This window comes from Carcharhinus amblyrhynchos, chromosome 4 (assembly GCF_965287045.1).
Source record: "Carcharhinus amblyrhynchos chromosome 4, sCarAmb.v2.hapA, whole genome shotgun sequence".
NCBI classification, from domain to species: Eukaryota; Metazoa; Chordata; class Chondrichthyes; order Carcharhiniformes; family Carcharhinidae; genus Carcharhinus; species Carcharhinus amblyrhynchos.
Window position 1 is genome coordinate 31,443,173 of NC_137327.1, and position 26,011 is coordinate 31,469,183.

The 26,011-nt window shown below is 41.4% G+C and overlaps 1 protein-coding gene across 1 annotated transcript in view; it reads right to left on the reverse strand.

Moving 5' to 3' along the window:
- LOC145342542 (ninjurin-1-like) overlaps positions 1-26,011 on the reverse strand; it is a 46,665-nt gene continuing 20,654 nt past the window's right edge. Inside the window, exons 2-4 of the mRNA XM_080188099.1 lie at positions 11,227-11,379; positions 9,612-9,712; positions 1-148 (exon numbers count right to left, since the gene is read on the reverse strand). Coding sequence (XP_080044225.1) covers positions 1-148; positions 9,612-9,712; positions 11,227-11,379 — 402 coding nt within the window. The remainder of the gene's footprint in view (positions 149-9,611; positions 9,713-11,226; positions 11,380-26,011) is intronic.

Consider the following 26,011-nt stretch of genomic DNA (forward strand, 5'->3'; position numbering starts at 1 on the left):
TCAACAGTCAGTACAGGTCGCAACTTGACTGAGGCGCTGTTCCTCCGGCGTGGAGAGGGAAGGACTGAACCAAAACGAAGTGATGAAAACATTGACAGCTGTGATCACCAGGATCAAACCGGTTACAATATTATTCAGCAGATGTACTCTGAAAGCAAAGAGTAAAGAGCTAGGAATCATATACATCAAGGTCATGGCGGGATGCATGCTGATTTTTTTTTAAACACTGAATGTCAGCTTGAAGAATGAAAGCTCTCGTACCTACTAAATCCGTCCCATCACGCAGAGTGAGGCGCTGGAACCAGTTGCAGCATTTCCATATGATAGCATTTAGTGCTGACGGATTCGGTGGTGGATCCACTGAAGGGACAATAGGGGTGGGCAGGGAGTCATTACCCCCACCTTACCACCCCACCATCACTGGATGGTTGGTCAAATGGGCGTGGTTGCCCCCATTTTGCTCCCAGGAGCCTTTTGTCAACCAGGTGCAGCCAAGTGCAATGAGTAATCCCAACCCAATCTCTGTGAGATTTGGATACACAGCACAAATTTATGCACAACTCGGCAAAAAAAAATAAATGAACAGTCTCACTAAGAAGGATTATCAGAATATCTCGCTGGAAAATCTCAATCCCTAGTTGAATGAAACAGGGATTTGTGGGGGTGGTGGGGGTTTAGGGGCATTAGTGCAGTGGTGTAGCTGGAGTTCATAAAGGTGATTTTCCTAATTCTTTGTCACTCCAGAACATTAAATATTGTTCAGTTCAGAAAGTGGCAGCATACTTTCTCATGGAGTCTCTATCCTTTGATGATGCCCTTGGCTCAGGAGGGTAGAGTTTGATCTTGGCCTTCAATAGGTGCAGGTCTGTCAAAGGCATATGAGTGTGGTGAGACAGGGTGTAACCATCTATTTAAGGGGATGGGCAGAAAACATGGCACTTTGCCTGCTGATGGACCATTGCCAGCTCAAAGATCCATGGAGATCTCAGGACAGAACTTCTAGAGTACTTTGCTCATACTTAACATAAGAATGGGAGGAAAAACAGGAAAACCACCTCTTCATTGTTCATCAGTTACTTGCAATACTCATCCTGAGAATGCTTAGTAATTGCCTGATATGTTTACTAGGTCACCAAAGTATGGCAGTGTTTTTAAGTAGAGAGCAGATGGAATTTGCAAGTCCACAATGCAGGAACCTGTGCAGTGACCTTGAGAAAATGTCTTGACAAATCTTTATAATTTTACCACAAATAATACACAAAGTTCTTCCCCTATAATTAAAATGTTCCCAACCCTCAAAACTAGTCAGCTACAAAACCCTAGCAATGTCACCACAATAAATAAATCAATATGTAATAGCATTACTTAATGTGATTAAGCACGTACTGTTATATTTGCTCATGCATTGAAACACAAAAACAGTTTAGTGGCATCACTAAAAATATTAAATCAGGTCTATCTTCTGCATCTAATTTAAATTGGCAGAACCTCTATCAGCTTCATTTAATAAATAATTTAATTTCCGACACAATTCAAAGGATATCTAGTGCATCCACTTGCAAGATTTCTCATTCTAGGCTCCATTAACACAGCAATTGTTTTGCAAACACCCTGGAGTGAAACAGTAGCTTTATGCTGAGACCACAGTTAAATGATTTACATGTCCAAATACAAAGCAGTAAAAATCTGGGTGATATAGTCGGGTACCCACTTAGCAGAAAATTGCAGTAAAATACTATCGTGGTGATAAAATTATTATGTGAATACTCTGATATCAAATGTCTTACTGAGGTTTTGTTAAAGTGAAAGAGCTGTGAACTGGATTATCTCTGTCTCTCTCTTTTTCACTCTAATATTTGAGTGGAGTCCATGGAACTTTTGGTGTGAAGTAATATGCAGGTTGCTCAAAGTAATTTTCTTCTTGAGATATACTTCAACAGCTTTTAGAAAAAGTTTATGATCTAAACTTAGTTCAAAAGCCAATTATCTCACACAGGCAGGCAGGAAATAGCAAGAGATCTGTAATTGCTAACATTTTCACAGATCCAAAGTTTCACATTATTTCAGTCCAGCACTTGAAATGTCCATCTTAAAATGGATGGGCGTATTGCATGAGGTGGTAATGATGTGATGATATTATACACATCACTCTTCATTGTTCTGGCTCATTACTGCTGAATTTAAAGCATGTCTGTGTGTAGCAAGTGGTTAGCATTAATAGGTGGTGAGGGTAAAAATTTGTTAAGGGGACAGCAGGTATTTTTATAATGGTCGCAAGCTAATTGTCATGGATCTTTGTTTTATTGCTTTACATTTTTGGAGTTATATTCACCTTGCATCTTGCCTAATCCTTTCTTCTAACTGTTTTCTCTGACCAGAGTGTATTGATACAATAAAATGACCCACTGGCCTTGCTTATGGATGGCATGGTAGCACAGTAGTTAGCACTGCCGCCTCACAGTGCCAGGGATCCAGTTGTGATTCCTAACTTGGGTCACTGTCTGTGTGGAGTTTGCATGTTCTCCTTGTGCCTGCATGGATTTTCTCTGGGTGCTTCGGTTTCTTCCCACAGTCGGAAAGATGTGCTGGTTAGCTGCATTGACCTGAACAGGCAGCGGAGTGTGGTGACTTAGGGGAATTTCACAATAATTTCATTGCAGTGTTAATGTAAGCCTTATTTGTAACTAATAAATAAACTTTACTTTGCTCTCAGTTGCTGCCTGTCTCAGAACTGTAATTATGGAATAATGGTACCCTTCGATTGTACTCAGAAAAATGCAGCCTGTTTGATAATAGTTGGCTTCTTTTTTGGAGCAGCAGTAAGAACAATGAAGTGGCAAATTGGAGGCACCACAGATTCAATAAAATTCAATAACTGATAATAGTTACACTTGATTGTGCATACTTAATACCAAAAGCTGCATGTTCAACTTTTAAAATGTGATACATGTTAAAATTTGCAAACACGGCTTTGTACCAGCAAACACAGCAAAAAAAAACATTTATTGAGGTTTAGGATGCTGTGCAGTATTAGTTTTTAAGATTTTATTCAGGTGATTGCTAACACAGTGAACAAGGGCATTTTTATACATATCTTGATGTCAATGTTAATAATATTGCACAGCATGATTTCAATGCTTTGGAGATTTTGGGGAACACAATTATGGGTACAATTTGTTATCCTACCTCTTAGTAAGTTAGTTTTATTCCAAAATTTTAATGTGCCTTAAGTTTAGATATTGCTAATTTTCAAAGACTATAGTTGGAGTTCACTGGGCAATGGCGTCAGGAAATTATTGTTAACTTGCAATAGGATAGCACAGTAGCACGGTGTTATCACTGCTGCCTCACAGTGCCAGGGACCTCGGTTCAAATCCTGGCTTGGGTCACTATCTATGTAGGGACTACACGTTCTCTGCATATCTACTGGATTTCCTCCAAGTGCTCCGGTTTCCTTCCACAGTCCAAAAGGCATGCTGGTTAGGTGCATTGGCCATGCTAAATTCTCCCTCAGTGTCCCTGAACAGGTGCTGGAGTGTGGAAACTAGAGGAGTTTCACAATAACTTCATTGCAGTGATAATGTAAGCCTACTAATGATTAAACTATAAACATTTTGTGCTACTTAGCTCACCATAATTTGAGTTACTGAGGCAACGATTAAATTTTCTTGTTAATGTCAAATACATTGTTATTGATATAGCAGCAAACATGAACTGCTGTTTAAGAACTCATGGGATGTGGGCATCGCTGGCCAAGACAGCTTTAATTGCCCATCCCAAATTGGCCAAGAGAAGATGGTGGTGAGGTGACTCCTCGGACTGCTGCAGTCCATGTGGTTTAGGTACATCCACTGTTTCTATCATTCAATAAAACACATCCAGCCTTCAAATACAAGTGCTTTCTTTTCTAGTCACAGGTGGACAGAGTTGTGAAGAAGGTATTCGGCATGCTTGGTTTCATCGGTCAGAACATTGAATGTAGGAGTTGGAATGTCTTGTTAAAGTTGTACAAGACATTGGTAAGGCCACACTTGGAATACTGTGTGTAATTCTGGTCACCCTATTATAGAAAGGATATTGTTAAACTAGAAAGAGTACAGAAAAGATTTACTAGGTTGCTACCAGGACTTGATGGATTGAGTTATAAGGAGAGGATGGATAGACTGGGACTTCTTTCTCTGGAGCATGGAAGGCTGAGGGCTGATCTTATAGAGGTCGATAAAATAATGAGGGCATAGATCAGCTAGACAGTCAATATCTTTTCCCAAAGGTAGGGGATTCTAAAACTAGAGGGCATAGGTTTAAGATGACAAGGGAGAGATACAAAAGTGCCCAGAGGGGCAATTTTTTCACACAGAGGGTGGTGAGTGTCTGGAACAAGGTGCCAGGAATGGTAGTAGAGGCAGGCACAATTTTTTCTTTTAAAAAGCATTTACATAGTTACATGGGTACAATGGGTGTAGAGGGTTATGGGCCAAATGAGGGCAATTGGGATTAGCTTAGGGGTTGTTTTAAAAAAAGGGCAGCATGGACAGGTTGGACCAAAGGGCCTATTTCCATGCTGTAAACCTCTATGATTCTATGACTCTATCCTTAAAAATATCTTCCCACTACCCCTGTCTCTCCTAAAAAATGACTCTGCCCTAAAGAAGCCTTTGAAATGTAATTTCTTTCAGTTAGGTACAATTTCTTCACATGCCAGATATTTTATCACTGACTTTTGCCTTAAAGGTAATTTTATTTTTTTTTGACGACAGTGGCAAAACTTGCTGACCATTTATTTTCTTCAGAAGTAGTGTAAAAGTATTCCCGCATCACCATCACAGTGTTATACATTGTCCATATATCTAGGAGCTGATTCTGACAGAGCTTTCTTGAAGAAAATTTTTCATCTAAAAATCTTAAGGATATAAATAGAGCCTGAAGGCCTTTTTATAAATTTCATAAAGTCTAAAACAAAACTATAATTATGGAACATGCAGAATGTATTTTAACTAACTGCTCAATAGTTAATTATTTTAGATCACAAAGGTTGCAAAAATAAATGAACAAAAGCAAACAAAAGCAAAAAGCAAAATATGAGACAAATTATTCTTTTTATGGGTTGTGGTGACATTACTTTATCAAATACAGACAATTTATCTATCAACTCATTTGTGTTGTATTCAGCAATCACCAGAAACTGAACTGGACTAGCCGCATAAATATTTTGGCTACAAGAGTCAGTTAGCGGCTCAGAACTCTGTAATGAGTAACTTACCTCCTGACTCCCCAAAACCTGTCCACAATCCACAAAGCACAAGTCAGCAGTGTGAAGAAATACTCTCCATTCTTCTGGATGAGTGCAGCTCCAACAACACTCAATAAGTTTGACACCATCCAAGACAAAGCAACTAGCTTGATTGGCACCCCATCCGCAAAATTCAATCCTTTCATCACCAATGAATAGTGGCAGCCATGTCTATCATCCACAAGATACACTGCAGGGACCATCCAAGGCTCCTGAGACAGCACCTTCCAAACCCACAACCACTACCATCTAGAAGGGGAAGGCAGCAGGTACATGGGAACACCATTACCTGGAAGTTTCTCTCTTAACCACTCACCATTCTGACTTGGAAATGTATTGCCGTTACTTCATTGTTGCAGGGACAAAAACCCTGCAACTCCATCCTTTACAGCACCATGAGCATATCCACAATACATGGATTGCAGTAGTCCAAGAAAGCAGCATGCCACCAACTTCTCAAGGGCAATTAAGGATGGAAAATAAATGCTGCTCTAGTCAGTGACACCATATTCCATGAATGAATAAAATAAGTTTTAAGTTAGGTTTCCTGACTAAAACTCTGCTCCCCCTGTTCCCCACAGCCCAGCAGCTCCCCACCCCTCCCATTCCCATCCTCTACAAACACTGCTACCATCTCAACATTAACAGCTTCCATATCCCACCATTGTATATATTGGGGCAATTGACTTGTAAACTAGATGCTGTATCCATTCCTTGAAAACCTCAAAACATGTAAAACCAGCCTTAATCTTGAGGTAACAAAGTTAACATATTGACAAAAGGTAAGAATTAACATAACAAGCACATGTGCAATAAATGAAAAACACATTACTGCTAAGCATGGCCTCACTCTGATTATTAAACATTATCCGATGCAAACAGCAGCCACTCAGCTACTGGCTCTCTTTAACCTCATACATTTGTGCTTCTGCTTGTTACAGCCTCATAATTTCTTTTCCCATTCCTGGCAGGCATAGCTCACTGTCACAAATACTTCTCCCCGTTTCAAATAGCTTTTTGCTGTTTTTCACATAGATTTTCTTTCTGATCCGGACGACCACATTCCACACAACCAGAAAGGTTATCTTCTTACTCCAGGCTGCCATTCTCTGTGATTAGGCAGTTCTGAGCCCAGTCATTCACACTTCCAATTCCCACACAGTTTCCCTTCTGGGCCATTAGCAGTCATTCTTTCTGTCTGCACACAACTCTACTTACCTTTCAGCAACTACTCCTGACAGACCCAGACTTATTTTTGCTCTAGGAATGTAGTTTCTTGACTAATGTCCAGCATCATTTCCTGCTTCGGACAGACAGTGTAACATCATAAGCAGCTTTTTCAAAAATTCTTTTTTGAAATCACTGGTGCTCATTGTGCATTGAACAGAGATCATATAGCTAATGTCAATCTTTGCTTCAGCCTCTCTGAATTAATAAACTTATTCTTTTACCACAATTCTAATGTCAGATATACGAACATAATTAGGCCAATTGGACCATTGCGTCCGCTCTGCCGTTTGATCATGGCTGATATGCTCCTCATCCCCATTTTCCTGCCTTCACCTCATAACCCTTCAACCCATTACCTATTAAAAATCTGTCCAACTACTTCTTAAATTTATTCACCGTCTCAGCATCCACCACAATTTGGAGTAGCAAATTCGACAGATTCACAACCCTTTGGAAGAAGCAGTTTCTCCTCAACTCTGTTTCAAATTTGCCCTTTTCTAAGACTATGACTTCACGTCCTAGAATGCCCCACAAGAGAAAGCATTCCCTCTACGTCTAATTTATCCATATATTTTATCATACTGTATACCTCAATTTGAATACCCTCATTCTTCTAAATTCCAGAGAGTATAGGCCTAAATTGTTCAATCTCTCTTCATATGCCAAACCCCTCATCTCTGGAATCAATCTAAAGAACCTCCTCTGAATTGCCTCCAATGCCACTATATACTTTCTCAAATAAGGGACCAAAATTGTGCACAATGCTCCAGGTGCGGTCGCACCAATGCCTTGTATAGTTGCAACAATACTTCCTTCCTTTATATTCTATTCCTTTAGCTATAAATGCTAAATAATAAAGAAATAGTTCTCTGACACAAAAAATAGACTCTGCAACTGGACTAAATCTTATCAGAATAAGTTTCACACAAAAGATTTGACTGCCTATGAATTATGAGGTCAGGTGACATGTATAAACGGTTTCTTGTTGGTCTTTGAGGAATAGTCCCTCTTTGATAAGCTGTTTAAACTTTGCTATAAAACAAAACTAGGAGCAAAGAAGATAAAAATTAACCATAGCATGATATTTTCATTTTACTTTTGATGCCAAAGGCCAATTTTATGTTAAATACCATAATTTCTGCTGAAGAGAATGCGACCAATCTTCATATACACTTAATGGAAACTAATATGATCATTTTGGATGATATTTTATCAATAATTGATAACAAACATGGCAAATGGATTGTTTTGATTCAAAATGCTAGTCATAAAATTAAGAAGAAAGCTGAATGGTATCATGCTGACATGGTTATTTGAAAGAATTTTTCCAGTTTTGCAAAATTTGGATTAAATGAAACATTGTGAATGTGCGAGAGCTTCAATTTCTCGGTGTCTAGATCATCAACAACCTGTCCTGATCCCTCCATGCCGACACTATAGTTAAGAAAGCCCACCAATGCCTGCACTTTCTCAGGAGGCTAAGGAAATTCAGCATGTCCTATACGAATCACACCAGTTTTTACAGGTGCACCATAGAAAGCATCCTTTCCGGATGTATCACAGCTTGATATAGCTCTTGTCCTGACCAAGACCGCAAGAAACTAAAATAGGCTGTGAACGCAGCCTAGTCCATCACACAAACCAGCCTCCCATCCTTTGCCTCCATCTACATTTCCTGCTGCCTCAGAAAACCAGCCAGCATAATCAAGTACCCCACGTACCCCAGACATACTCTCTTCCACCTTCTTCTGTTGAGAAACTAATATAAAAGTCTAAGATCACTTACCAACCGACTCAAGAACAGCTTCTTCACTGCTGCCATCAAACCTTTGAATGGACCTACCTTACATTAAGTTGATCTTTCTCTACACCCTACCTATGACTGTAACACTACATTCTGCACCCTCTCCTTTCCTTCTCTATGAATGGTATGCTTTGTCCGTATAGCGCGCAAGAAAAAACATTTTTCACTGCATACCAATGCATGTGACAATAATAAATCAATTCAAATCAAGAAATGGGAACATTTACATAACTTGTTAATTTTTTTTGAGTGTTCCAATGATAATGTAACACAAAAATGCCTAAGTGTAAGTTTATCTTTTCTTCCAATTTTGAATAGCGTTAAATACATTAATCAGAATCCTAAACTGTGAGGAAGATGCCTGATCCTGTCAGATTATAATCATGGCTCAGAGTTTTCATTGGGGTGCAATTGTTAACCTGTGCTGAATTGTAATTGTGCTGAAAATTTCACTTGATTTCCAAAATTAAGTTACAGTTCAAGTTTCTGTTCACACTCATTTGCATAAGCAGCATCACAAAGATGACTTCATTATAACGTGCAGCACAAAATGGGCAGCTTTCTTGTATGTAATTATGTAAATTGTATTATTTTTCTTGCACCCAGAGTACTCCTTGATGTACTTAAGAGTGATAACCTGGTTCAGCTTTATTGAGGCAGCTGAAAAAGGATTTATCACCAAAAGAAGCATTTCCAATGAATTTAGTCCCGCACCTGAGGTGAGTAACTAGATTTTAAATAGCTGAAAGTGATGTTAAAAAAAAACTATACAAACCATTTACTAGGTTTGGTGGTATACAGGAGCAATTCATTTATATATTAAATTGTTCTGATGTTTGAAAACATTTAAAAGACATCCATTAGTGCCCTTGTGCCTAGAAATGCAGCTTAGTGTGAAGACCCACCTTGAAAGCTTGCAAATTGATACAATTAGCAAAAACATTTGTGCTCATTACTTCGATCTGTGGGTATGGCTAGCTTTGTGGGCAGGGCCAACTTCCCGTGTGACAGTTTTTTAAATCAGTGCTAAAATTGCTGGAACATAACTTCTCCCTCAGATTCTGTGATCTTTTGCATTGGTTTGGCTGATTTCATGGGAATTGCACTGGAAACATCCGTACTGTAATTTTAGCCCCTCTTTCTTACTTAGTTATTCCACTGACATACACATCACCTGAGAAATTTCTTGGCTGCTTTAAGTTGAATCTGAATATATTGGCTATCAAGTGAAAGATGAGATAAATCTTCAAAGAGCAAGCAGCATATATATGGTAAGAACCAATATACCTGTCACTGAGCCTGCGCTCTGGATCATCGTATTCTATGTTCTTTGATCCTTTATAAATTAACAGGGCTGCGACAATCAACTGAAGTATGATGGAGATGCACTGTAAAACAACACATGTTAACATTGGACAAAACATGTACAGCAGTGTGTGACACTGTAGAAAACCCATTATATTGTTTAACATTAATCACTCCAGATATAAAAATGGTTTATACTGATGCATAATTAAATTTAATACAACGTCCTTGAAGCATTTTTAAATATATCATTGTTTTGTTTCAAATTATGCGTTTTTCTGTGAATACACGTCTTACAAGTAAACAGTTTAAGAGGAAATTGGGCTGATTTACATGACAATTTAATTCATTTTAAAAAGGTTATTCAACAAATGCTGAATAACTGAACCCCTTCTGCTTCAAACCTCTCAATAAACAAAGGGCAATCACTGATTCTTTATTGTAACTGGGTCTTAGCAAATAGAACCAAATCAAGTTATCTTGAACGGAATGTTTGGAGACATGGGTGATACTGACAATTCTGCATTTATTACCCATCTGTAAATGCCATTGTAATTGTTTTCCCAACTGACTGAAATCCCCCAGCAATCCAGAGGGGATTAAGAGTTTAGCATATAGCATAGGACTGATGTCATGCGTAGATCAGAACAGGTAAGCGTGCAAATTTAACTCCTCTGAATGTTGATCAAATACTTGTGCTTTTATAACAATTCAGCAGCTCTGTTAATCACCTTTTTGGTTCTATTCCACAAATGACAGGATTTTACTAAATTCAGTTGCACAATTTGCTGTGATAGGGTTTGGCATTATGATCTGCCGTTGGGGGCCTGCCTCCTGCGGCAATGATCAAGCTGGCCAGCAAACGGGTATACTGACAGAACAGGGCCACAGCGCATGCGCAGAGTTCCAGAACTGTCAGATTCTGACATGAATAGACCCCGCACCCCCCTGGGCTTTTAATGAGATTTACAACTGGGACTTCTACAGTGCATAGAGTGGCGAGATTCGAGTGTGAAATTGAACTGAGAAAACACTCGTGATCTAGAACAGTTTTCCTACCAATTCAGCACTTTTGGGAGAATCACCCCCTGTGATTTCCAACGTTGTAACGTTGAATTCAGTTTTCAGAAAAAAAACTGTGATTTCTTTCCATAGTTTTTAAAAATACAATTCCTACAGTGCAGATGGAGGTCATTTGGCCCATCATGTCTGCACCAACTCTCTGAGAGAGCCCCTTTCCCAGGCCCAATGTCCCATCCTATCCCTGTAACCCCATGTATTTTTCATGGCTAATCCAGTCAACCTACACATCTTTGGACACTACAGGGCAATTTAGCACAGCCGATCTACCTAACCTGCACATCTTTGGACTGTGGGAGGAAACCAGAGGACCCAGAGGAAACCCACACAGATATGAGAAGAATGTGCAACCTACACACAGTCACCCAAGAGTGGAATTGAACCCAAGTCCCTGGTGCTGTGAGGCAGGAGTGCTAACCCCTGTGCCATTCTGCTGCTGTACTGCCATCTAGATCCTAAACAGTAGTTGTAAAGCCACATGAGCAGCATTATATAATAAAATATTTCACATACACACCAACAGAGAAAATAGGAAATAGTAAAACTGTATTCCTGGGCCTTGTTGCAGGAGATGTTTCATCTGTGATGCGTTTGCAGTAAATAGGGCTATATCTAGAAAGCCCTGTGCAATGGTCTTTGTTCTGGCATATGTGTTGATGTTCCTTATTACCTGGAAGAGAAAATAGATGGTAAATACAGTGTATCATTCCAGAATTTAGTAGAATGACAGATGCTGCAAGAATTCAGAAATAAATCTGGAACAGAATCCAAACTCACTACAATAAAACACCTTAAGCTTTGTTTCTTTGTTTACCTAAAGGTACTTAAACATTATTTCATTTATAGTTCTCTAATTAGATGGAAGGAGTGTACGGTATTGGTTTAATGTCATTAGCATGAATGAAAGAATAGCTGATTACGATACAGCTATAATAACCATTCATTGACACTTCTCAAGCTACAAATGAGTCACATTGTCGGTGTAAGTAATGAAAAATTCAGAAACGTTACTATGGAAAACAGAATACTGGTGCAAAGTGGGTGAATCATATATTTAATCAGACCCATTGGAGTTTAGAAGGATGCAAGGTGATCTTATTGAACCATATAAGATCCTGAATGGATTTGATAGCTGGAAACTGGGAGGATGTTCCAACTTGTGGGAGAGACTAGTACTAGGAAATATAGTTTAAAAATCATACCGTTTAAGGCAGAGAAGTGGAGTTCTTTTTTCTCACAAAAGATCATTAGTGTATGGAATTTCCCTCCCTAGAATGCAGCCTACAGGCTGGATCATTGAAATTATTCAAGGCAGATTTTTGATAGACAAGGGAGTTAAAAGTTGTGAGGAGCAGGTGACAAAGTGGAGTTGAGACTGCAACCAGATAAACTACGATCTTATTAAATGGCAGAGCAGGTTCGATGGCCTGACTAGCTACTCCTGCTCCTGAGTCTTGTGTAAAAAATGAGTAAAATGGGATTTTGTAATTTGTGATTTACTGTCAATCTGTTCAACTTTTCTTCATAAGGTAGGCCCCATATTCCAAGATTGAATCCGATAAGCATTCTCTGAACTACTTCTAATGCAATGAGATTTTCTGGCCTCCCAGCACATGTTTTCCGGTGGTGGTAGATGGCTTACATAAGAACATAAGAAATAGGAGCAGGAGTAGGCCATCCAGCCCCTCGAGCCTGCCCCGCCATTCAATAAGATCATGGCTGATCTGTCGTGGCTCAGTTCCACTTTCCCGCCCTCTCCCCATAACCCTTAATCCCCTCTCTTATCAAGAACCCATCAACCTGCTTCTTAAAAATATTTAGCGAGGCAGCCTCCACCACTTCAACGGGCAGAGAATTCCAGAGATTCACCACCCTTTGAGTGAAGAAGTTCCTCCTCAACTCCGTTCTAAACCGCCTCCCCTTTATCTTGAGGCTGTGCCCCCTAGTCCTACTGTCTTTTTTGATTCTTTGGTCCCACCACTGTCAATGAGATTTCCCTCTGATCAGACCATGCTGCTGTGAAATCCGTGGCGGGGAGGTGCCAGGACCAGACAATCCTGCTGATGAGAACAGCCGGAGAATTCCGGCCTATATTCTTATTCAGATAAGGAGATTGAAGCTTTATTCCAGATGTGGTCTCATAAAGATTCCTTACAGCTTCAGTGAAACATCCCTACTTTTATATTCTATTTCCTTTGCAATGCTGTGTATAGAAAGATTTTGAAGCTAATGAAGAAACAAAAACACGTGAGTAAGCAACAGTAAACGTGACCTCTGACAAGCTGAAATTATCCTGCCAAGCATGATGTCTGGTGCAATTACAGCAGAGTAGGATTTTTGTGCACCTGAAAAAATTGGCACTGATCTTCGTGAACTTCCAGATGTCAAATAATTATAAATATTTTTGGTATTGCCTCATCCTTATTTGAGAATGCATCATTTGAGGATTAGGGAGGAAGGGACAATGAAATAGGGATTAATTGTTGCTGTGACATCAGGTAGCAACTTAAAGTCCCAGGCACCCTCCTCAACTACAAACAGGCTGTGCCTCCCACCAAGGAAATTGTGATGATTTCAGCCAGGCTAATGAGGTTAGCTTGCTAGAGTATGAACAAGTACCTGATGAGTCCTAATTAATGGTTAAATCAGGAAGCCTCATGCTCCCTTTTTAATGCAGGTGTGTCAGATTCCTAGCCTGCATTTCAGCAGGGAGCAATTGGAGAGCTGGCTGTGTACAGATGTTGGTGTAAATAAAGTAACTTGTTGACGGGATCTTCGCGTCTGTGGAGTTAATATAGAAGTGAAATTCTAGCCATACTTTTTAAATTTATTCAGTTGCCAGTTAAATCATTTGATCCTCCCAATTTCTAAGCAATACTGGGAATATGTTGTGTACAAGTGTGAATCATATCCAGCATTACTGAAGTGGTATAGTTTTAGGGTATGTGATGCATGATGTAAGTGTCATTCCAATCTCATTTAAAACCGTTGTGTGCATTCTATGCCAGTCAGGTCTCCCATAAATATCACACCTTGAGTCTGCTGCTGGCTCCTTGGAGATCTGCAGATGAAGCTGATGAAAGCTGTGAGGAACCCTGTCACTGATGTGCAGGAAAGATGTAACAGAGGCCACATGAACATCACGGTTATAACTGAGCCAGCAATTGGGACATTGAGGATGTGACTCAGGAGGCTGGAGTCCTTCAATATACAGTGGTCAGGATTTCCAGAAGGTTAGTGATCTGATGTGCCTTGCACAGCATGGTATAGCCATGAGGACTGGACCTCCAGCAGGATAGAAAGATGAGCAACTTCAGAGGAGAAGGAGCAACAGGAGGATGGAGGGTGTAATGAGGACACAAACAGCTGCACATATAGGTGCCAGGGATACCAGGGGCAGCCTCATTCTGCATGCTACAGCTGAGTCAGTGCAATCATTTGGCACACGAAACCTGGACCCATTGTGCTCCACCTCAGTCTGTAGATATTCAGGGTTGTTGATATCCACATTTAAAATTCAGGTTGCAAGTCACTCTTCCTGCCCTCCCTCACTACACTTGGCTGCTATACGTTGATGAATTCTGGATAGTGTGTTGATCCAGTTCACTGCAGGTAAGAGTCCAGGTCTGGGAAGTGCCTCATACAATCATACGATCATACAGTGCAGAAGGAAGTTATTCAGCCCATCATGTCTGCACCTACAATAATCCCACCCAGGCCCTATCCCATAGCCCCATGCATTTACCCTCGCTAATCCCCCTGACGCTAAGAGATAATTTAGCTTCTTAAATGTTTCCTAAAAAATCTCAATTGACTTCCCACCACTGCTGCCTGTATTGCCTACATCACACTCTGCCTATTGCTTGGGCAAAGGGACCAAAGGTAGAACACATTGGCAAAACAGTCCAATGGAATTCTTCAAATTTTCTGGACAACCCTGATTCTAAGCCTGCGTCCAGGACTTGAGAAAACTCCCCCATTGTATTAGCTCATGTCTCAGTGGAATCAGTCATCCATTCTCCCATGTTCTTCAAATAACTGTATCATGTTTGATTTCCTCTATACAAGCATTGCCGTGTTGCTGGGAATTCTATTTTGAGGTTTTTGATTTTCTTATGGTGCAAGCACAGCATTTGCAAATTCAATGCTACAATAATCTTATTCGGTAGGCAACAGGATTTTGATAATGTCCTATACCTCGGGGAAGCTAACACTTTGTTCAAACTTCAGTTGTTCCTGCTATGCAATGTATGTAGTGGGATGTGTGGGAATACCAGACATCAATTACTTTTTTAAATGCAGTGACGCAAAGAAAACAGTTAACATTGGCTATGTTCCATGTGGCATTAATGTTGAAGGCAGTGGCATTTTTAGTGAAATATGTACTATTGCACTCATAGAACATTCAGGACCAGGGGACACATCTCAGTTCTAATGTCCCTGTTTGCCTGAGCTGCTCATGCATTGCTTTTCTGTCTCAGTCATGTAGCTAACTGTTGCAGTCGACGTCCTGCTATATTTGATTTTTATGTGCATTCTGTAACTCTTATATTTCTGTACTTTCTCTGTACCTTCTCCGTTTTGCTATCTACATGGATGTATATTCAACAAATGTCCTGTTTATTTCTACTGTGGGGCAGAAAACTACAATTGCCCTGTTTGCTTTTATCACTGTTGTGGTGATATCTTGCGTAATTCTACTGACCTGATGTTAGACTTTTTGTTTTGATTTGCGCTCTCCTGTACTATTCTAAATAATTCAGAACATTTATCAGGATTTGCCTTTAATCAGGCATTAAAAATACTTACTTGATTTAACTTCTGTTCATTTCTGGAATAGTGCTAATTGCAGACAACGTAATCCATTAATGTTTTTCATTGTTTTCACACTATTGTGTTTGCCTTTCTGCTGTATTGCAAACATTAACAAACATAAGGAAGTATGGCCCCTTCTGATTCCTTGGAAAGACTTCTATGCTGAGCAGTGATAAAATTAAATTGTATTGTTATTGACAATCAAACTGTGATGAATCCAATGGGACATTATTGAAGACAGATAGCTGTCACCAGTTATGCCAACAGTGTTCAGATCACATTCAAAGCTACACAGGTATCCCACAAGATATTCTGCAGAATAGTCATTTCAATCCTTGGTTTTAGTTTATGTATGAGCAGTCCTTACACATAGTAGTACTCCATTGAAGGTAAGAAGCCGTCCCATCATTTTTAATAAAAATCAATTTTCGCATTTAGTTTCAAATGATGCAATTCCACTTTCTTTCTTAAACAGCGTGGACCAGGCCCTGAAGCCTTGTACAAAATGTATCCGTACATTTAAAATTATCCGTACTTACGCAAGGATATTTTGGCCTTGGAGGGAGTGCAGAGGAGGTTTACTAGGCTGATGCCGGAGTTGAGGGGGTTGAGCTATGAGGAGAGGCTGAATAAACTAAGCTTGTACTCGTTAGAGTTTAGAAGAATGAGGGGAGATCTCATTGAGACGTATAAGATGATGAATGGGATGGATAGGATAGAGGTGGAGAGACTCTTCCCGCTCAGAAAGGACAGTAGGACTAGGGGGCACAGCCTCAAGATAAAGGGGGGGCGGTTTAGAACGGAGTTGAGGAAGAACTTCTTCACTCAAAGGGTGGTGAATCTCTGGAATTCTCTGCCCATTGAAGTGGTGGAGGCTACCTCGCTAAATATTTTTAAGACGCGGGTTGATGGGTTTTTGATAAGAGGGGGGATTAAGGGTTATGGGGAGAGGGCGGGAACGTGGAACTGAGCCACGACAGATCAGCCATGATCTTATTGAATGGCGGGGCAGGCTCGAAGGGCCAGATGGCCTACTCCTGCTCCTATTTCTTATGTTCTTAAATGTCCAATGTTTTTAAACCCAATCTTTCCTTCACCTCCTTCGTTATCCACGGCTTATTACCCCTCCTCCTACTATCCTTTTTGACCATTGGAATAAATTTCTGCTGAGCACCAAGAAAGATCTCCTTAAAGATCCTCCACTGCTCCTCAATAGACCCTCCCTCCAACGCGCTCCCCCAGTCCACATTCGCCAATTCTTCTCTCATCCTACCGTACTCCCCTCTATTCAAACAAAGGACGCGTGTCCGGGAACCCACTTTCTCCACCTCCATCTGCACCAGAAACTCCACCATACAATGATCACTGTCCCCAAGAGGATCCTTCACCACAAGGTCCCTAATTCTACCCGCCTCATTACATAGCACCAGATCCAAGATAGCTCGAAGAGTTTTTATAAATATATAAAAAGGAAGAGGCTGGCTAGGGTGAATGTTGGTCCTTTAGAGGATGAGAAAGGGGACCTAGTGGTAGGGGATGGGGATATGGCTAAGGTATTAAATAACTTTTTTGTTTCTGTCTTCACGGAGGAGGACGTGAATAATTTGCCGGGTGTTAGCGATGGAAAGGTGGTAGGACTGGAGGGTCTTAATGACATTACTGTTACTAGAGAGGCGGTGCTCGACAGACTGGAGGGGCTGATTGTGGACAAGTCCCCAGGACCGGATGGAATGCATCCGAGGGTTCTGAAAGAAATGGCGGAGGTGATAGTGGATGCCTTGGTGGTTATTTTCCAGACGTCGCTGGATTCCAGGGAAGTGCCGGATGATTGGAAAACGGCTAATGTTACGCCGTTGTTTAAGAAGGGTGCCAGGCAAAAGGCGGGGAATTATAGGCCGGTTAGTTTAACGTCTGTGGTAGGTAAAATGTTAGAATCTGACATTAAGGAGGAAATTGCGAGGCATCTTGAAGGGAATTGCTTGATAGAGCAGACGCAGCACGGTTTCATTAAAGGGAAGTCGTGTCTGACAAATTTACTGGAGTTCTATGAGGATGTGTCTAGGGTGGTGGATAGAGGAGAGCCGGTGGATGTGGTCTTTCTGGATTTTCAGAAGGCGTTTGACAAAGTACCTCACAAGAGGTTATTGCAGAAGGTCGAGGGACATGGAGTTGGGGGTAGGGTGTTAGCGTGGATAGGGGATTGGTTGTCAAATAGGAGGCAGAGAGTGGGGGTCAATGGGTGCTATTCGGATTGGCGGATGGTGACTAGTGGAGTGCCCCAGGGGTCGGTGCTGGGGCCTCAGCTTTTTACCATTTATATAGATGATCTGGAGGAGGGAACCGAGTGTAGGGTGTCGAAATTTGCTGATGACACCAAGATTGGGGGAATGGCAAATTGTGCGGAGGGTGTGGAGAGTCTGCAGAAGGATCTAGATAGGCTGGGCGAATGGGCCAGGAAATGGCAAATGGAATTTAATGTTGGCAAGTGTGAGGTGGTCCACTTTGGTAGGAAGGACTATTACTTACGGGGCGAAAAACTGCAGCAGGCGACGGTGCAGAGGGACCTCGGGGTCCTTGTGCATGAGTCGCAAAAACCCAGCTTGCAGGTGCAACAGGTGGTCAGGAAGGCGAATGGGATGCTGGCCTTCATAGCGAGGGGGATTGAATATAAAAGTAGGGAGGTCTTGCTGCAGCTGTATAGGGCATTGGTGAGGCCGCAGCTGGAGTACTGTGTGCAGTTTTGGGCTCCGCACCTGCGCAAAGATATTTTGGCCTTGGAGGGAGTGCAGAGGAGGTTTACTAGGCTGATACCAGAGTTGAGGGGGTTGAGCTATGAGGAGAGGCTGAATAAACTGGGCTTGTACTCGTTAGAGTTTAGAAGAATGAGGGGAGATCTCATTGAGACGTATAAGATGATGAATGGGATGGATAGGATAGAGATGGAGAGACTCTTCCCGCTCAAAAAAGACAGTAGGACTAGGGGGCACAGCCTCAAGATAAAAGGGGGGCGGTTTAGAACAGAGTTGAGGAGGAACTTCTTCACTCAAAGGGTGGTGAATCTCTGGAATTCTCTGCTCGTTGAAGTGGTGGAGGCTGCCTCGCTAAATATTTTTAAGACGTGGGTTGATGGGTTTTTGATAAGAGAGGGGATTAAGGGTTATGGGGAGAGGGTGGGAAAGTGGAACTGAGCCACGACAGATCAGCCATGATCTTATTGAATGGCGGGGCAGGCTTGAAGGGCTAGATGGCCTACTCCTGCTCCTATTTCTTATGTTCTTATGTCCTTAGAATTCATCAGCACTTTGAGAGGGTTGGTACAAATGTAAGAGGGGAGGTAAGTAATGTCATAATCATTTCTTAGCTTTCTCGTTAGCTCTTGATATCTTAATTGTTCAGTAAAGTATACATCAATACTTTCCTTCCATTAGTAACTGCGGCAAGTTTAAGAAGTAAATACCACATATTACTTCCCTCTTGTGTGATTAGAATGCTCAGTCACATTTCTGACTTGGTTTTACTGGTTATGTTCATGAATGCGCATCATCATATGAACTGCAGAAACTGTTTTTGTTCAAAATAATCATAATTTTTTCATCTTCTTGCTGTTAAATTACATTCTGTAGCAAAACTGCACGGTGGCGTAGTGGTTAGCACTGCTGCCTCACATTGCCAGGGACCCAGGTTCGATTTCTGGCTTGGGTCACTGTCTGTGTGCAGTCTTCACATTCTCCTAGTAACCGCATGGGTTTCCTTCGGGTGCTCTGGTTTCCTCCACAGTCTGAAAAACATGCTGGTTAGTTGGATTGGCCATGCTAAATTCTCTCTCAGTGTACCCGAATAGATGCCGGAGTGCGGTGACTAGGGGATTTTCACAGTAACTTCATTGCAGTGTTAATGTGAGCCTACTTGTGACAATAATAAATAAATAAACAAAGCAAACACTTGTTCAATACATTTTTGGGCAGCAAATTGAACAGATACTGTGCATGATACCTATGCTATCATGGACTCTGCATTACACATAACAAACTAATCATCAAATCTTTCAAGACAACGCAAACTGCAAGAAATTTGCTCAGAGGATGCCTTAAAAGATTAATTGTGAAAGGTCAAATAATTGGTTACCTGCGACAAGTCTGGCTTATTTCCGTCATCTGAATGATTTGGTAATAGTTTTATTGAAACATATGTCTGATAGCAAGTACTTATTTAATTCAGACAAACTAGGTTATCTTTGCTCATTATTTCAAAGCTTGCAGGTCTACACTTGACATTCTTTGGGATTCAGCAATGCCAGTTGCCCTCATGAGGCACTTTCCTCACAATCAGTGTCATTCTTTCACTGCCTAAGCTATCCTGAACTTTATCAAGAGTAAAAAGCTACAAAGTTAGGTTAAACACTGGTTTGGCATCATCTGGAGTATTGTGTTCATTTCTGGGCATCACACTTGAGGGAAGATGTGAAGGTGGTGGAAAGAGTGCAAGAAAGAATCTTGACAGTGGTTCCAGGCACGAGAAATTTCAGTTATGGAGATGGACTGGAGAGTTTATGACTTGAAGAAGGGACAGTTGAGACGCGATTTGATCGAGGTGTTCAAAACAATGAACTATCTGAGCAGAGTAGGGAGAAACTGTTCTCGTAGATGAAAGGATTGGCAATGAGAGCATGCAGATGTAAGCTAATTGGCAAAGAGGCAATGGGGACATGAGGAAAATCCTTTTCATGCAGTTAGTGGCTAGGAATGCACTGTCTGAGAACATAGTAGGTTCAACCCAGGCATTTAAAAAAGAATTGGATTATTATTTGAAAAGGAAGAATGTGCAGGGCACTGGCGAGAATGTGGATGAGTGGCATTTGATGAATTGTGAAATAATTCCTCAGAGACTGGTGTCTCTTCACCAGATTCCCTTTATTTACAAACTCTATTCCACTCCTAGCCCATGATCTTAGCAGCCGTTCATGCCAAGCTCCCACTGCAGCAAAGTCAGAGAATTTGCCACCCAGACAAATCTCCATTCACAGCATTGGGATAGGAAAATCCCGCTGGCATGAACAGCTCTAGGGTGCTTCAGGCATAAAATCAGGGTCAGGAGTGCCAGTGGATTTGACACTCCCATATTTATATATAGGTAAGACTCCCTGATTGGGCAGGCCATTAAAACAATCTTTTTGGCCACCCAAAATAAACAAAATCAAATGAACAAGGGACAAATTAAAATGAGCAGTTCCCATAAGGAGGGGAACCATCCAAAACAAAAGACAAAGTGGCAAGGAAACTTAAAACACCAAATCAAAATGTGATTAAAGGGGTGAAAGGCCATTACAGCCTCAATCAGGGAGCTCACACTCCAAGGGGCTAACCTCATGGGCCTCATTGAAGTCATTAGTCACTACAAATTGCTCCTTCAGAGAAAGATCACAGACACCATGGGCCAGAAGGCCTCCCTCTGTGCTGTAACTGCTCTATGAACTATGGGTGGGATTCTCCAGCCCTGCCCACCTCAGGACCAAAGATTTCCACCTGTGGTCAATGGACCTTTCAATGGATCATAAAATTGTCCATCTCATCTGTGAAGATTCCTCTAGTTGATGGGACCAGAAGATTTATCCTTATGATTCTATTGTCTCATTAAACAATAGCTTCACTGAATTGCAACAATGGAACCTCCATGGTGTCTATTAAATAAAGTGCTCTCACCAAAGAAACAATGTACAATGCTCATTGCCTGCCCATCATCCATTCTGAGCCATTCCCTTGACTATTTATTTTTAGTGGTGGTTTGCCATTGTCTTCCACTCTCAGGGCAGGGCAAGGAGCCAGGTCCCACGTCTATCTCAGCCAGAATTGCAATAGATCCTGTGTTATTGGTGTTAGTCTGAATCATATGCTAACCATCAAGCCATCTGATCAAGCCAGCACTCATGAAATATATAAATGAAACAGAATAAAATTCTCTAACAAAATGCTTTTATCTCCTACCATTTCACTTACACTAAAATAACAAGCCACACATCATTACCACTGTTCTGTGTGGAACCCGCTTAATTACTAATTACTAGCTACCACTTAGAAGGTATTACATGTTAATTACTCCATGGTGTGCTCTGTCATATTGGAAGATAAAATTCTTGTCACTGCCACAGACCCAGTGACTGGAGATTGAGATCCATGTCTACCTGTTCCAGTTTACCTCTTTCAGTGCAGACACCTTTTCCCTGAGTTCTGCAAAACAGGAGCATTATTAAGAATAATAATGGGATCTGTAAAGAATAAGATGCACTCCATGTGAGGGTGACCCACGTATTGGAACTGGAAAACTGCACCGCTCTTGCCTTTTGGCAAATTACTCTTTCCTGTAACTTTCAAAATTAAATGGAACAAGATAAGGCTAGTACAGTGGCACAGTGGTTAGCACTGCTGCCTCACAGCTCCAGGGATCTGGGTTCGATTCCTGGCTTTGGCTACTAAGTGTGTGGAGTTTGTATGTTCCCCCCATGTTCGTGTGGGTTTCCTCCGGGTGCTCCGGTTTCCTCCCACAGTCCAAGGATGTGTGAGTTAGGTTGATTGGCCATGCTAAATTGCCCCTTAGTGTCTGGGGATGGGTAGGTTAGATGGATTAGTGAGGTAAATATGTGGGGTTACAGGGATATAACCTGGGTGGGATTGTTATCAGTGCAGACTCGATGGACTGAATGACGTCCTTCTGCACTATAGGGATTATGTGATCTTGAAAGCAGAAGTGGATTGTCTGAACCCACCATGAAGGCTGCACCTTAGGAATGATTTTCACCTGTGCATAATAAATTGGGAGGTGGGTGCTGAGGGAACCCGCAAATTCTGAGAGGAGGCAGCGAAATCCGCGTGAGTACAGTGGTCATGCTTTATTATTTGGTGATTGGCAAGCTGCAGGCATGAGAGATGGTGCAACTGCATAACTTGCCAACTTGGAGATGCGAAATCAGGCAGTGCAGCAGCTCAGTGACTGCAGCAACATACCAGTAGGATACAACAGGAAAAAACCAATACTACGTAGCAGAAACCAACATGACTGCAACACCTGCCGCAACAAATACATCTGTTTTCGAACCTAACATGGTGGAAAACTCACAAGCAACTGGCAGAAAAATGCTTCCAATGACTTCATGCTGCTTTACCTGTCAGAACTTGAGGATCAATAAAACCATAACCATGAAAGCAGAATTAGGCCAGTCAGTCCATCGAGTCAGATTCGCTATTCAATCATGGCTGATATGATTCTTATCCCCATTCTCCTGCCTTCTCCCCACAATCCTTGATCCCCTTACTGATTAAGAACTCATCTATTTCTGTCTTAAAGACACTCAATGATCTGGCCTCCACAGCCCTCTTTGGCAATGAGTTCCACAGATTCACCGCCTTCTGGCCATCTCTGTAACCGTCTCTTTAACAATCTCCTGAATACCACCTCCTGATTTGTACCATTCACGGTTGGTAGTAGCCAGTGGGCAGAGATGAAAACAGCATAGGGTCTACATTATGACACTTGACCACTATTTGTTTTTGTGTTAAGCCTATGAGAACTTCTACTGTTAAGATTCAAAGCTGCTTGGAAATTGGAATTGACGTCAAAGCGGCATTTAGTTGGTGAAACTGGAAACCCCATTATTTTGATTTGGGTACTGTTCCATTAGTTGGAGGATAGTAAGGAAATGAAATCTGCCTCTTATTTCTGCAGACTCTGGGACTCCATAGGATTCAGGCAGCAGGCATGGTTGGGCATGGTCGTGGATGCTCACTGGGCAGAATCTTACCAAATTATATCAAAGTGTCAGGCTCAGAGTGAAACCTGGTGTATAGCTCTCCAGCTGTACAGGCCAGTTTTCTCTCTAGATCCTTTTGAGCCTCTTTAAAGAAAGAAAATGATTGGGAGTGGCTTCTGCTGTCACTCTGGTGGGGCAGGGCCTGATAGTGCTGGTACCCCACTGCACAGGGATCAGGTGCCATCTTTAAAGGGCACTCCGATCAGAACAGGAACTGAACGGTCTACTGTTCCCCATCACGGAGGCGTTGGAAGCTCTCCCCCATCCCCCTGGACAATCATGGTGACAATCATCGGGAGTTCTCCCCTAACCACCACAACAGAAGTATTGCTGGCGTTTCTCCCCCACTCAGTGCCCAAAGAATCCATGTTCTGCCCACATATTTCTTTGCATGTTACCAATTACATTTTTGCCCCAAACAACCTTTAGAATTGCTCAAACAGGTATTAATAATATTTTTGATTCTTTCAATTGTTGCTCATATAAAGGATATTCCTTTAAGTTTACTTGTCATTAATTGGCAGACATCCTCAGTGGTGGGGTTTGAGGTGTGGGGGAAGGTGCAGGAAATCATGTACCTTCAGACTGCTGGTAAGCAATTTTCAATCCCACTCTCTGGTAAGCTCTATGGTTAGTGGTTAGCATTGCTGCCAGGGATTCCTACTTGGCTCAGAGTCTTTGTGGAATATTTTCGTCATGTCTGTGCAGGTTACCCCTGGGTACTCCAGTTTCCTCCCACAGTCTGAAAGATGTGCTGGTTGGTTGCATTGGCCATACCAAATTCTCTCTCAGAGAGGCGCTGGAGTGTGGTTGCATTGGCCATACCAAATTCTCTCTCAGAGAGGCGCTGGAGTGTGGCGAATAGAGGATTTTCGTAGCAACTTCATTGCAGTGTTAATGTAAGTCTACTTACAAAATCCTGCAGCATCCACCTGCCAGAATAGCAATTCTAGAATCTCTGAAGAATGAAATAGGACAGATCTTGATTGTCACAATAATGGCTTAGATCATGGAAATGCTGCATTGGCAGCTTACCTTCCTAGTGTACTTGCCATCATCACGGAGTCCTGCTTTTCCATGTCCAACTGATTACTTGCTGTGATGTACATGATCCTGGAGTGAAGCAGTGACATTTGCGAACAATAGTTGTTCTCAATACATCTGTTTTCTTGACTGAAATAGCATCTCACTCTTTCGTTCCTGTCAGAACTTGAGGATCAATAAAACCATAACCATGGAAGTGGGTAAGTGAACGAGTAATTTAAACCCTGCCAATGAATGTAAGATTAGAGCCCTCATTTTTTTAAATAAGTGTCTACAGACTCCTCTACTTGAACTGTTCCCTTATGGGGGCAGTAACCTTTCAGTGATGGACCTTGAATTTATTAGTGAATCTTCTAATCCTTAGAATATATTCACTTCATGGGATTATTAACAAGGTCCCTCAGGAATAACTGTTCTTTCAAATATTACAGGTAGTCCTTGCCTGCACTTTCCAGTCTGTTTTACTGTATAGCTGTATTTATGACCTGTTCAGATGTAATGGTGATTAAACTGCTGATTAACAACTTTCCAATATGTAAATATCCAGCAATGCTGATTTGGCAGTTTGCATTGGGCAAGATGATCAAATTTATGAAGAAACGACCCAAATGTTTAATTGATTTAATAGTAAGAAAAACTGACTTAGCTAACTTCTGATAATTTATTTCAGAGAGTGAAATGTTGGGCCCAAGATATTTCTAGGAAGAAATTTCACTTTATTGTTTTTATTGCCTCTAATATAAACATAGCGTAAATTGCATTACAAGCCTGACAACATTCCAATAAGTACTTCATTGGCTGTGAAGCACTTTTGAGATGTCTGGAGGTTGCAAAATATGCTATATAGACGCAAGTCTTTCTTTTTGTAAAGTAAAATAAACAGCATTAACAATCGTCTATCATCAACAAGAAGCCCGACTTTACATTGCTCAATGATCTTTACATGGAGAATATGCTATACTTGATTTACATTGAGAAATTGTCGTAAATACGACTGAGCAGTGGTTGGCACTGCTGCCTAACAGAAGCAGGGAACCCTAGTTCGACTCCAGCCTTGGGTGACTGTGTGGGGTTTGCATGTTCTCCCTGTGTCTGTGTGAGTTTCCTCCAGGTGCTCAGGTTTCCTTCCACAGTCCAAAAATGTGCAGGTTAGATGGATTAGCCATGCTAAATTGTCCCTTAGTCTCTCTGAATGTACTTCGCAATATACATTAGCGAAGGAACTGAAGGCACTGTTGCTAAGTTTGCAGACGATACAACAGTATATAGAGGTACAGGTAGTATTGAAGAAGCAGGGAGACTGCAAAAGGACTTGAGCAGGTTAGGAGACTGGGCAAAGAAGTGGTAGATGGAATACAATGTGGAAAAGTTTGAGGTTATGCACTTTGGAAGGAAGAATGGAGGCATAGACTATTTTCTAAATGGAGTAAATGCTTAGGAAATCAGAAACACAAAGAGACTTGGGAGTTCATTGTTCAAAATTCTCTTAAGGCTAAAGTGCAGGTTCAGTCAGCAGCTAGGAAGGCAAATGCAATGTTAGCATTCATGTCAAGAGGGCTAGAATACAAAAGCAGAGATGTACTTCTGAAGCTGTATAAGGCTCCGGTCAGACCCCATTTGGAGTATTGTGAGCAGTTTTGGG